The sequence below is a fragment of the Oryza glaberrima genome, chromosome 7 (assembly GCF_000147395.1).
Source record: "Oryza glaberrima chromosome 7, OglaRS2, whole genome shotgun sequence".
NCBI lineage: Eukaryota > Viridiplantae > Streptophyta > Magnoliopsida > Poales > Poaceae > Oryza > Oryza glaberrima.
The window spans coordinates 26402162-26416044 of record NC_068332.1 but is presented as its reverse complement, the minus strand read 5'-3'; the positions used below and the strand labels follow the sequence as shown (position 1 = coordinate 26416044).

At 45.1% G+C, this 13883-nt stretch overlaps 3 protein-coding genes across 4 annotated transcripts; 1 reads left to right on the top strand and 2 right to left on the bottom strand.

Annotated features, from left to right (window-relative positions):
* Positions 1-2423: 2423 nt before the first annotated feature.
* On the bottom strand, positions 2424-5188 carry LOC127780832 (protein MALE DISCOVERER 2-like). Its single transcript, XM_052307804.1, has 6 exons — positions 4927-5188; positions 4791-4830; positions 4049-4509; positions 3766-3956; positions 3495-3627; positions 2424-3291 (listed from the first exon to the last, which is right to left on the bottom strand). The coding sequence occupies exons 1-6, from the start codon at positions 5012-5014 to the stop codon at positions 2702-2704; spliced, it is 1503 nt and encodes a 500-aa protein (XP_052163764.1). The 5' UTR covers positions 5015-5188; the 3' UTR covers positions 2424-2701.
* An 869-nt stretch (positions 5189-6057) lies between these two features.
* On the bottom strand, positions 6058-10919 carry LOC127779618 (ubiquitin-activating enzyme E1 3). 2 transcript variants are annotated; one of them, XM_052306445.1, is made up of 7 exons: positions 10696-10919; positions 10338-10576; positions 9853-10070; positions 8957-9751; positions 8014-8882; positions 7339-7771; positions 6058-6825 (listed from the first exon to the last, which is right to left on the bottom strand). In XM_052306445.1, exons 2-7 carry the CDS (start codon positions 10561-10563, stop codon positions 6229-6231), a joined length of 3138 nt encoding a protein of 1045 aa, XP_052162405.1. In that variant the 5' UTR covers positions 10564-10576; positions 10696-10919; the 3' UTR covers positions 6058-6228. The 2 variants fall into 2 exon arrangements, with proteins under 2 accessions (XP_052162405.1, XP_052162404.1); XM_052306444.1 differs by lacking the exon at positions 10696-10919 and having other exon boundaries at positions 10338-10602.
* Positions 10920-10959: 40 nt separating this feature from the next.
* Positions 10960-13719, top strand: LOC127779620 (eukaryotic translation initiation factor 2 subunit alpha homolog). The gene is made up of 5 exons (XM_052306446.1): positions 10960-11646; positions 11946-12092; positions 12167-12271; positions 12878-12976; positions 13273-13719. The coding sequence occupies exons 1-5, from the start codon at positions 11128-11130 to the stop codon at positions 13417-13419; spliced, it is 1017 nt and encodes a 338-aa protein (XP_052162406.1). The 5' UTR covers positions 10960-11127; the 3' UTR covers positions 13420-13719.
* Positions 13720-13883: the final 164 nt, after the last annotated feature.

Below are 13883 nucleotides of genomic sequence, written 5' to 3'. Positions count from 1 at the left end.
TCCAAAGCCCAACCATCAACATAACACTATGGGCCTCACTTCCCACTTCTGATAATTCGAAAGTTCTTGGCATCAGTATTCCAAATAAGTCCACTCCCATTCGTGTCCATCAACCGTATAAAACCATACCCTCTTCCAACTATTTAAAACCGATGTAATTTAACTCCCACAACATTATTCACATTGGTATTTACTAACGCAACTCGTTGACATGGTCCACCAATTGAGTCGGCATGCGAGACTCCTATATCAGTCTCACCTCCTTTCCTTCTTTCTCCCTTATCCTTTCCCCACTCGGCCACATGGGACGAGTCCGAGCAGGGGATCAGGGATGACAACCGCCGACTTGGATGGCAGAGCCAAGGAGGACAACGATGGAAACATGATGTGGCCGGGCAGGCCTTCCGCATCAGCTCGTCGCCCTTCACCAAGCTACCAACAGTGGCGTCCTCTTCAGGTGGCAATGATGGACGATGTACCATCTTCCTTGCTAGCTTCGATAGGAGACGTAGGAGGCGCATCGAGACGGGTGCCTGATTTTCCCTCACCAACAAGTTCTCACTACAACGACAACAACTGTGACGCTAGTGAACCACCCCCTTCTCGCGTTGGAAAATTGAATTGATGCTTAGGGGCAACGTCTTGTTGGGTCCTGTGAGTCGGGCTCTTCCTTGATCCATTCCGTCGTTGCTATTGCAACTATCTTCTAGCGTGCGTGCAACGCATCCTTATTACGTTCTCCCTTTCTTTTCTGACGTTATTCCTCGTAGTCAAGCTGTGATAGTGAAGAGGAGCCCGATCGATGCCCGTCACTGCCGACGCGAGAGGCCACATCGTGGGACAGAGCAACTTCCCCTTGCCGCTGTCGTGCCTCGCTGACGATGTCGCCAAAGGGAGGAGGTTGTAGCCGGAAGTACCTCCACCATGGCATGTTGCCATAGAAGGGGGCCTACCTGCTGCACCCTAGTATGGGAAAGGGAGGTGAGGAGTCTTCGCTGCCAGCCGCCGGTGCTCGACCTCATCATCCTACCACTATTGTGGAGAAGAGGCAACCAAAGGAGGAAGGGCCAAAGGTGGGAGAGAGAGAGAGATAGAGAAAGAGAGAGAGAGGCATAAGGAAGAAGGGAAGGAGAAAGAAAGAGAGAATGACATGTGGGCTCCACATGCTGACTCAGTCAAGTGGACCATGTCAACAAGCCACGTCAATAAATACCGCTATGAATATTGTCTTGGGAGTTAAATTACATCGTTTTAATAATGGTGGTTAGGAGCGATTCTTGATATCCAGTATTACGGTTGAGGAATACGAATCAGATTGAACATTTAACAACGGGAATCAAAGTGAACTTATTTCTTACTATTCCACACCTAGAGAAAGGATATGGCCCAAATTAGATCAAAGTAATGCAGGCCTAGAGGCCTTTAGGCTTGGTTGCATTCGAGCGCGGAGCAGCCAGGCCCAGTCACCTCGTTCCTGACTAGTAAAAAGGAAAAGAGTAAATTTCACAAATAGCATATTTCAGTGTACGTGTAAGACAAAACCCCATATATTACAACTTGTTCCAATGATCCCGTAGTTTCTTTTCGATGCCAGATTTTATCTTCCGTGATCAATAAAATTCCCCGTAGCAACACACGGACACCCTACTAGTTTAAGTTTATGGCAAAATGTTTCGAGAAACGCGTCGAAGGGGAGATAAGCTCCTACGGTGTGGTCAGAGGTGGGTCTCAAATGTGCATATCCGTCGACGGTGCTTGGACACGTATAGTACGATGAAGCACAGTTGGATCCAAGTAGACGCTTCTTCCATGGCGCTGAGAATTCAAGCTCTGGTTCGGCTTCAATTCTCAGCGCGCCTGCAAGGGACCCTGCTGGCCTCTCCGCCGTGGACCAGCCAAGCTACTGCTACTCTACTCTTGTAACGAACTACATTTCGTGCCACCCCAAGGCAAGGATTCTGCATCGCAAACTTCTTCTTACACACTGGCACCACTGATTCCCACTCACAACCAATGCCCAACTGTCCTGACTGGTATAGAGTTTGCCAATGCCGAATTTGACGACGGAATTTGCCGAATTTGATCAAGCACAGTCCAACTGCGCCGAGGATACCATCACGCCAGTTTTCTGATTATTTCATTTCATCTAGGGTCCTTTTCTCTGACTAATCCATATATGGTATCGTCTGAATAATTTCATTTCGGTCTGAAAAAAATAAAACTGCTAACGAGCTTATTAACATGATCACTCCTAGCTTCCTTCACACGTTATTGGATATCACCAGCATTTTATTGACATTTGTTGATCTTGCAACAACCGAGTTAGGAAAAGGCCAGTAGCTGAAACAAGTTGCCAAGAGACACAGAAGTATTTTCTCATTCAAAGTCAGAGTATTCTCATCACTAGTTTTGTTGCCATGGCCTTAGCTGGATTATTCAGTGCTATCATGCATGCTACTTGCCACATGTTGCCAACAAACTCAACATGATACATCCTTCCTTCCTTCCTTCACACGTTTGCATGCTTACAAGTTACAATGCTCAAAACACCTTGTATGTATACATATATAACTATAACCACAACCACCAAACTCTTGAGTAGTCTTGATGATTAACAAACAAGAAAAGAAATGAAAGAATTTGCTACTATATCACATTGGGGAATCAATTGCTGTTGCTGGTGGTGTTGACATCAGCATAGCTAGGTAGCTTGGCCAGACATGATCTCCAGCTCCGCCCACCATAGCGGCGACACCTTTGGAGTCGCTCCCTCAGGCCCCAGGGAGGTGATCTCCTTCATCCGACCTGCAACCTGTGACATGAGCGGCCTCTTGCTCGGCTCTGGCTCAATGCACCACCTCGCCACATCGCACAATGCACGCGCAGCGTCTTCAGGGAATGATCCCAGGCTTGGGTCAATCAGCTCTGCAAGAGTCATCTTGCCTTCAAAGTAACCAGATGCCCAATGCTCCAGTGGCCCATCTGACTCAGAGTAGGGAACTCTTCCGGTCAATATCTCCAGCAGTATTATGCCATATTGATGCACCATGCTATCTATCTCCACCATGACGGTTTCATCAGAAGTAGCAGAATTGAAGGATCCCTTACTGTCGTTCCAGAAATCAAGATCTGAAACCTTTGCAGCGAAATCATCAGTCAGGTATATAGTTGTCGAGTCGAAGTTCCTTGGCACAACAGGTGGGTTCAGCTGATGCATGTGCTCTAGACAGTAAGCTATTCCCATCGATATCCTAACCCGTGCCATCCAGTCCAAGTTCTCAGCTTCCCTGACTGCAGCAACACAATCAAAGGCATTGTCAAAATGCCATATCAATAATCATACGGGGTTGCATTCTGTAGTGTGCGAAATTCGCAGATTTTACCAGTATAATATTTGAAGCGATATATGTGATACAGGAATTACCCTGTTCACAGAAAATCAAAGAAATGACATGGAATAAAAGGAACAGATTAGTAAACAGGGGCAGGCTTACCATGGAGATACTCAAAAAGTGTCCCGTTTGGAGCATACTCAAACACCATAGCTCTGGTAAAAGGATTCTCTTCTTCACAATAGCCGAGCAGATTCATAAAGTTCTTATGGCTAACTTTGGATAAATTTGTGATCTGAAATCATAACCATTTCAGCATTCTCACCGTAAAGATGAGCAAAAGCATACGCACATTTCTGAGAAAAGTCATTTGCACCACAGAAAACATATTTGTATTTTAGGGGATATCCTAAAAGTTATGAGCACATGTTACCTTTTTTCTGTACTGTGACTCGCATTCTTTTGACCATTCCTTCCCGGATTCTGTTGAACTTGTCAAAACTGCTATTTCAACTCCACTTGATAAAGTTCCCTTGTACAACATGCAACTAGATGTAGAACCAATTATATTGCTGAAATCCTCACATGCTGCTTCCAGCTCAGACCGTTTCAATGAAGGTACACCTGGGATAAAAGATTGATGGGTCATGGTGTAAGGTGTAACTGAAATACTAGATATAAGACACACAAAATATACATGTAGAGGAAGCGTGTACCTGTGACAAATGCTCGTTGCAATTGCCCGCTTAACCCCGTGGCCCAAGGTCTGACAGTTCCGACTTTCTTAGCTCGACAGTAAATAACAGATGCTATTGTCATGACAAGGAAAACTGCACTTCCTGCTGTGACCAAACCGTAGTTTCTCCAGGAATGCCTAGGTTGAGCCGGAGCATCTTCAACAGTAGGATTACTCTCTGCCTTTGGCTGTGGGGTTGAAGGAGATATGGGGATTGTTATGGCAGCAGGTGAGGCTGATTTAGGTGGAGCAGTGAATGGAGAAGGGGATGGTGCAGGCGATGGTGCTGGTGTATGTGCTGCTCTGTGATGCCCCCCGTGCCTATTGTGATGATGAGGAGGAGCTTGTTTAGGTGACTCCTCGAGAAGAAGAGCATGTAGGCTTCCAGTTCTACCACTGATATCGTCCAATAGGCCAAGTAATTTTCTAGTATGTGCATTTCTGAAAGTTGAAATCACAAGAAGCAAGAGCAAAAGAAAGGAAATTCCTTTTTAGTATGCCTCCTCTTCACGGTAAAATTAAGCTGTCTAAATCGTAATGAAGTAGATCACAGGCATCGATCTCGATAATCGAAAATAAATAAATAAATAAATCGTAAATTCGTACAAACAAATTCCACATGGAATGGCCGACCAAATCAAGAAGTAGCGAAAGAGAGAGAGATTAATAGATTGCCAGTGTTGCCCAGCAGAAAAAAAGAAAGTCTGTAAATACATTCTCACCTAAGATGAACAACAGAGGTCTGTCCCCAATTCTGTGTGTCTGCAAAAATCAACCCAAGAAACAATGAGGATAATCAGCAGCACAACCGAATTAGCCAAGGGGCCAAACGAAAGAAATAAAAGGGCACCAATTAACCTGCAGCAGTAGAGTGGGCGAGCTGGCAAGAGAGAGGAACCGATGATAGCACAAGCAGCAGCAGCAGGCGAAGCAAAGGCAGCGCCATTAGGCACCAGATCGATCAAGGAAAAGCAACAAGAAAGGGCGGCGGTGGCATGGGAAGCCAATCAGAGATGGAGGAGGAGGCAAAGCTTGAAGTGGCGAATGGTTGCTGGGATCTGAGAGGAGAGCGAGCAAACGCGGTAGAGGTTGAACGCACGCGGCCAAAGAAAGAAAATCGAGGACGAAGGCGACCGCACAGCTTAGTAGTACCACAAGGCAGGCAGATTAGCGCCAATTATTACTCTATTATTATTATTATTATTATTATTATTATTATTAGTGATTGCATTATTTAATGCTCTTGTTTCTTAGTCTAATCACAATGTATGGAATCACAGGCTCACAGCCAACCAACCCACCCTCCCCCTGGAGGCTTGGGGACAGATTTACACCAACCTTTGTCCTTCCGCCCATCTTCTCTTTATTCTTTTTTATTCGTCTCCGGTTGCTGCCATCTCAAAATAATACTCCTCCTACTGCTACTGTGCATACTACTATGCATAACATCGTTTCATTCCAAGTGCGAGCTGCAACTGAAACAAAATATAAATCCTTCCAAATCGAGAATAATTAACTATTTACAACTTTTATGAGTGGTGATAAAGGATTTGTCACTGGACCCATGTGTCATAGACATATGAGGGCCCACTCCAAATCGTTGCAGGCTTACATATAGGAAGATGAACTCAGGAATTTCTGAATTAAAACAGTATTATTAGGAAAGGAAGTCCTAGTTAGGACTGCATTTGATCTCAATCCAAAAGAAGGAAAATCAAACATCACTATATTTTGACATAAATTTTGGATTGGATTTGGGGCCATCATATCCCAGTAGTTGACCATGACTAGCAACCGCATTTCTTTAACGCACAACTCCCCTGGAATTGACCTACATTTAAGTCGTAATCATCCAAGATCTACTACATTGTCGACCGTTAGGAGCACTACTCCTGAATGAGTGAATGAACAAGCAGCATATGCAATGACACCAGAAAATGAAAAACTACTGCATGTCATGAGCACTACGAATAAATAAATACCAAGGGATCAAGCAACGCCAAATAAGCAACTTATATCATATTTTTCATTTTTTGCGAGTCTATAAGTGAACTAATCTTAATGAGTCTATGAGCGAACTAATCTTAAGAGTAGCGATGTTTTCTTTTCTTTTTTTTGTTCTCCTCTGATCAGCTCAGCTGCTAGGGGAGGTTTGACTAGCTATCGGAAGTAAACTGAGACAAGAGGAATATCGATGTCGTTTCCATCATCATCCTCGCAGGCCGCCACAAGATCCAAATGCTTCCTGTATTCAGGAACATCCACCTTGGCGACTTCTCTGGCCACGTCTACCACCTTCTTGTTCAATCTCTCCTTGTGTCTTGCGAACATGTTGTTGTACAGCAGCGAAGTGCCACAGGAAATGCTGTAAGCGGTAAGGCCCTTGTCGCTGAACCATTGCAGGAGCTCAGCAACAGTCAGATTGCCCTTGATGGACCATCTGTCCCATACAGTCCAGCTCATGTCTTGATGCTTCATCACCTTGGGTGGAACAGGTTCAGCCATTGAGAATAGTGGCAGTGCCAGGTTCGCAAATGTATTGCGGTAGTCTTCAATGGGGTGCTCGCCAGCAATAACCTTGTATAGCTCAAGACAGACCAGTCCTGTCGCCATCGCTGTTGAAGTTGCAATAGCTGGGATGATTCTTCCAGCAATGAACTTAGCCTTCAATTTGTCAACCTCTGGAATGCTGTAGTTCCTTGCGCGCATATTTGCAAATCCAGAGATCAGATCCATGTGAAAGTTGGTGTCATCATCCTGTAAAAGCAAAGCGAAATTTAATATCAAATAGCTCATGCACCAGTAGTTTTTGAGGGTGGCAAACATTCGACACAAACATTGCTAGTATATCAGCTTTTCATGTTCAAGGAAATAGCAATTTCTGTTGTATGCATATGGACAACAGAAGCTACACAGCCAACCAAGAGGAAGAAAATTTCCTAATATGTCATTCTAAGGAAGAAGAAGGAGCTAATAACCAAATACATATCCTCACGATTCACCAGATTGTACTAACATACATACATCTCCAAAGTACAGAAGCCATGATTTGAAATATTGTGCTAACTACTAACGATGGTAATAAGTACAAGCCATGCATTACAAGTGACTAGAGATGTGGTACGTCGATATATCAAACATCAGCAAGGAAGTGGAAAAACAACAGATCCAGTGTAACTAGGGACACTTGAACTATATTGAACTAGGTGGATATATATCAACAAGTATCTTAAACCTAGACTTGCAGAAACTTGTACTTAAAATACTAACCTTCTCAAATTGGATAGGTTTCATTTGGAATCCTGGAGGTAACCTCTTGGCACATTCTTCCAACTTAGCAAGAAGGTCATCAATAACACTAGCATCATCAACTGAGGCACTGGAAAGGCTAGTAGCTTTCTCATCTGTCACAATACTGACCCCTTTCTTTGGCTCAAATTGAGGAACGGCAACTTCACTTACTGCATCAGCCAGCTTACTTGTGTTCTTTGCCCAGTCCGGTATAGCAATTCCAAATGACTCAGCTCTCAGTATTGAAGCAGACATAATAAAGTGAATGTGGGAGGGATCAGAGACTGAAAATTGCAGTGGGCGAGGGAAGCGCTTGGGGGCAGACCAGAAAGGAGCACCCGTACTAGTGGCAGCATCTTCAGGAAAGGTAAATGTGAGCTGCTTCACACGGTTTGAGAAATAGTCCTCAAATCTGCCAAAAACAAAACAAAAGGAAAATTTTCAACTTGTGAAAAGGGAAAACGGAGCCATAAAATTGCACCAGCCTTAACTGTACTAGTCTTCACAGGAAACACAAAAGCTGATTTAACAGTGCAAAGGACTAACTCAGACAATTTATTAATAGTGGGCTAAACTAATCTTTCTTGTCAAGAAGAAAGGGCCAACAAAAATATAATAAAAATAATATAGCAATGGCAAGCAGGAGAGACATACTTCAGTCTGGCCCATCTTATGCAATCCTCAAACAAACTGCAACGCTCTTTGCCAAGACATTCAGAAACACGCTCGAGCAATTCTCTAGCTTGGGCATCACCTGCCTTCCTCATGGCAGCAGCATATTGAGCCGGATTAGAGAGAAATGAATTTACTTCACCTGGTGTCTTCTCTAGCAAACCCTCAAACTCAGAGCGTGCCCAAGTCAAGCAATGATCAATATTGTGCGGAAAAGAATGGACTGTGCACATTGGTGCCTGCTTCTCTGGAGGATCTCTTGAAGCCCCATAATTTTCAGTAAGGTGAGGAATCACCATTTGCGTATTGCACTTTGCACCCAATGTTCCTGACTCCAACAATGCCTTCTGGAAGTACAGGCATCTCATGTCCATATACATCCTGGCATTAACATTATCAAGCGCATTGATGACAACATCTAAACCCTCCCAGAACGTGTCATGGAACACATTCTCTGTATCTGGACAAGCACGGTTCTGGAGAGCATCAATACAGAGGTTGGGGTTGATAGCACTGGCAGCTGCAGCGGCCACAGTAGACTTTGCCTGCCTGATATTCCAGTCACGGAACAGAAATTGGCGGCTTAAATTACTTTTCTCAATGACATCATCATCTGTTATAGTTAGCTTTCCCTTAGGGCTGCAAGACACTCCCATTAAAGCAAGGTTCTTCAAAAATTCACATCCAAGGGCACCAGACCCCACAACAAAAGTATTTGCCTCTTCCAGTTTCTTCTGAAGTTTGGAACCAAATACAGAGATCTGAGCATCATAGCGGCTGTTTGACGGTTTGATGTCTTCAGAGTCAAGTGGATACGTTGGCAGGGATTCGACAGAATCAAAGTAGAAGAACTACATAAAATTTAGTTCAATCAGACAGGGTCAATGGATTATCATAAAAGCAACAGATGAGTCATAACACAAACCTGGTAGAGAGGATGGAATTTTCCTGAACATGCCTTCACAACTTCTTGACCAACAATACCACCAAACATTGCAGCCATAGGGTTCAAAACAGCTCGAGAACCACTTGCGAAATGTCTGAATAACTTCTCATCAATTGTATCCAGCTTGTGATCAGTTAAGGCTTCGTTAATATCAGCAGCACACTTAAGGAAACTTTGAGCATCCCGCTCACAACCAGGAGCAGGGTAGCGTCCATATTCTTTCTTAAACTTATCCAGAGCTTGAAATGCTAGGTGAAGCACGGGGGAACGTTCAAACTTAGAGAAGTCACTCAGAAGGAAATCTCCAGGATCTCTCATAGCATCTCTTAGTGACTTGAATCGTAGTATCTTTGGCTCCTTGATCTGTGTAACGATTCCACCTTTTATATACATGTCATATTTAGTTGTATCTTCCTCAATGCAAAATGAAAATGGCCTTGCATTTTTAACCTTCCTTGGTTTTCCATCATTTAACTCAGCCATACCATGGACCTCAGAGAAAACCACAAAATCACCGTCCTGAAACTCAAGCCGTTCATCATCAACACAGGACACCAACACAGGGTTGTCATTGCTGATGGATGCAATTATACCAGTATGTGGGTCTTCACCATCAACATCAAGAACGGTAAACTCTGGTCCAAAGTCACAAAAGACAGTACCAAAGAGACCACAAACTTCAGCTTTGATGAAGGAAATAGGAGGGCAGTGGCTGTGACAGTAGTCATCAAATTCGTAGGCCTTGTCTAAACCTATATCGGTGAAAACAACAGCCTGCCATCCAGATAAAACTATGGGTTAGACAGGCATATCAGAGATGCATGGAATATATGTGACCATTCATCATATGGCAAGATACTGCAAGTGCAACAAACCTGGAATTTAGACAGGTGGTCTGTGGTCAGTTCCTCTGTTAGAGCAGAGATAAGAACAGCATTGTTGAGCTCTTGCAGCTTGGATACACAAGCAGCAGCCCTGTTTTTGCCAATATCATTTTCAGATAAAAAGAAATTGGCAGACAAATCCCACATCTCAACGTTTTTCACATCATGTAGGGTGACGGACTTGACCCCAGCAAGAGCAAGGTTCTTGGCTGCAGGAACGCAACACATTTGTTTAATACACGAGAGTTGCATATTGTTGGCAATATATGAAACTGAAGTAAGGTAGCATAAACAAGTTACAATCGAATCCATTCTACGGAATACATGTTAAAATCGGAAAAAAAAAATGATGCGGGGACATGATTTTGCTATAGAATCGAATCCATGTTGCATACTTGTGATGAGGAGACAGTTGAAAGCAATCTGGAACAGAAAGAAACAGAGGACGAACAGAGTGAGTGGATAGAAAGACGAACCAATCTCTGCACCGAGGCCATTGAGGCCAGAGACGAGGACATGGGAGGCGAAGAGGCGGCGCATGGTCTCCCTCCCGTAGACGGCGAGCTGCCTGCTGTGCAGGTCCTCGTCAATCTCCGGCACCACCACTCCATTCGTGCTCCCGTTTTGGGCGACCTTGGGTCTCTTGGGGTCGGTGGGGCGGTCGTCGTCCGTGCCGGCGGCTCTCTTGTTGGTGGGAAGCATGGAGAGCAAGCCCCTGCGCAGAAACCGTAAGCACCTCATCGCCAAGTCCAGATTGAGATTGGAACATGAAACAGCGCAGATCCCCCATAAGTAGTAGTAGCACAATCGGAATAGATGCGATGCGATGCTTACCTGTGGCGGGCGGCGACCTCACCGGCGAGGGAAAGGAAGGGATCTTCCTCCTCCGCGGAGAGGAGACGAGACGAGATGCTTGGCGTGGCGGCTAGGTTTCCGTTTCCCCTTGGAGTTGGAGGAGGATTAGCTTCTTGGGTTGGGAAAAGTGGGGGAGTGCGAGTGAGAGAGGAAGAAGCAGTGTAGAGGAGGAGGCGGCGGCGGCGGCGGCGGTGATGAGAGACCCTCGCCTATTTATACCCTCCTCTTGCTACCGCCACTTGCCCAGGTCACGCACACATTATTGAGCGAGCGAGCGTGCGACAGATAACACTTGGACTCGACACGACTCCCCCTCCACCGAAAAACCCAAACCCCGCGCCGCGGCCGCCCCGCCCCCGAAATCCCCTCCTCCTCCAACGCCCTAGCTCCGGCGAGCGACTACCGGCGGCGATGCCGAACCTGGAGTGCAGGATGTACGAGGCGCCGTTCCCGGAGGTGGAGACGGCGGTGATGATCCAGGTGAAGCACCTCGCCGAACTGGGCGCCTACGTCTCGCTGCTCGAGTACAACAACATCGAGGGCATGATCCTCTACTCCGAGCTCTCCCGCCGCCGCATCCGCTCCATCCCCTCCCTCATCAAGGTCGGCCGCCAGGAGCCCGCTGTCGTCCTCCGCGTCGACCACGACAAGGGCTACATCGACCTCTCCAAGCGCCGGGTCTCCCACCACGACCGCCGCACCTGCGAGGACCGCTACAGCAAGTCCAAGTTCGTCCACTCCATCATGCGCCACCTCGCCGAAACCCTCCACCTCGACCTCGAGCCGCTCTACCACCGCATTGCCTGGCCGCTCTACCGCACCTACGGCCACGCCTTCGACGCCTTCAAGCTCATCGTCGCCGACCCCGATGCTGCTATCCTCGACTCGCTCACCTACGACCTCACGGAGACTGGTCCCGACGGCCAGGAGGTTCGTGCCCGCGCCTTCCTCAATCCGCACCACCACCACCACCACCGCTTTTTCGCTGCCGGTTATTGTGCTCGTTGTTGTTTATTCACACTTGCCCCTTGAAGATCAGTTAATTATTCAGAGATTTGTTTGTGTTCTAGTAGATTGGTTGGTCCTTTCGATATGTATGTTGGACTTGATCTGCATATGGAATTTATCCTAACCATGTGCTCTTAAAATTATTTCTATTTGTTTTATGCATGTATGTACATTGGAAACATATGTTTATTAAGACTGCTATGTCCTGCATTTTCATACAGGTGACTAAGACCCTGCCTGCTGTCACCCCAGAGATCAAGGATGCCCTTATTAAGAACATAAGGAGGAGAATGACGCCACAACCGCACAAGATACATGCTGATATCGACATGAAATGCTTCCAATATGATGGTGTTCTCCACATTCAGGTTCTGTTCGCTTCCATCAATGGAGTTTGGATTCCAAATGCCTCTGTGGGTTGCTGATTATGTTCAGTTTGCAGGAAGCCATGAGGAAAGCTGAAGCAGCTGGAAACAAGGATTGCCCTGTGAAGATCAAGCTAGTCGCTGCCCCGCTTTATGTCCTGACCACTGAAACTCTTGACAAGGTTATTGTCTTTTCCTTTTCATTTGAGCAGTTAATTTGGACCTTTGGATTGATTTTCGCTACGTGGTGGGCCAGTATGTTTATTTAGACCTGGTTATTTGAGAATAGCTTCTTGAGCATGCAATGCCTTGTCTCTTATATGTAGGTTGTATGCAGACATGTATATTCTTCTATACTCTCATTATGTGATGCAAAGGCAGAGTCTGTAGGATCCTTCACTTTGAACTTGCTGATTGCAAGCAATGTCTATTCTCACTGAACTGGTATATGCGTGTATAAGCAATGTCTATTCTCGCCAAACTGGTATATTGCTTATATATGCATATAGGTATTGCTTATATGTGTATATAAACTGGTATTTTCACTTCGAACTTGCTGTTATAAGCAATAGCTATTTTTTTTCCAGGATACTTTTGTGGACTCAACCAATTTGTATAGATGACAAAACATGCTGATGTTTGATTTTTGATCTGTTTTTCTTTGCCTGTATTTCAATTTAGAAGTAGCATGTCACATCTACCATTGTCCATTTCTCATTTCATCTCTATTAGTTTGCTGCAATCAATTTGGTTTTAGGGCTATTCATGATTTGTTATGTTGTGAACAGCACCAAGGGATCTCAGTCCTTAACAATGCGATAAAAGCTTGTGGCGAGACAATTGAAAAACACAAGGGGAAATTGGTGGTAAAGGAAGCGCCTAGAGTTGTAAGTTCCCCCATTGCCTGATTCTGCTTTACATCCTCCCTGTGCTTTATACCTTTGGCTCCAAAGGCTTTTGGTAGGTGCTCCCTTGAGGACTGTAGCTTATAGTTTTTGAGAGTGAAAGTTAATTTCAGGTGGCGTCTTCACCCACTTATATAGGCTTAGAACAACTGTTTCATCAAAGTATCGGGACATGTTGATCTATTATGTCTTTGTGTAGGCATCTTGTAAAACTGAATATCCTTATTGTGAAACTATTCAGATTTGTGTGCTTAACTGAATGTCGTTTGCACATGCAGGTGAGCGAGAGAGAGGATAGGCTGTTCATGGATGACATAGAAAAGCTGAAAATAGCCAATGAAGAAGTTGATGGTGATGAGGACAGCGAAGAGGACACAGGCATGGGCGATGTAGATCTTACAAAGACCGGCGTTGGTTCGCAGTGATCAGTAACAGTATTCGGGCTGGATGAGAGAAATTGTACAGCGCAGCTTGAGGGATGGTAGTTTGACCAGTACGTTTTAGCACAGATTTTGGTGAGATAGAAACGGTTACTAGTAGTCAAGGCTCACATCGATTTAGGGCTAATCATTTCTGACTATGTATATGTCAATATTGGTGAAAGTTTTGCCAGGACAGCACAGCATTAAGAAAGATGATGGTCGCACCAAATAGTTGACCACTGTGCGTCTGTGTTAGTTGGAGGATTGGGCATTTTTACTTGTGTTGCTGCCTGAATGTTTCAGGTAGCCCCGTCTCAAGTGTACATATATGCATGAATGCACATGTTCCCCTAGTTGAGTTCAGTTGTCATTCAGAAATGTAAAAACACGTACAGGTGGAATGGAGGATGTTGCAAGTTTTGGCCTCAGCGAGGAGAGGCAGCTATCAACGATTGGATGTTGTGCTT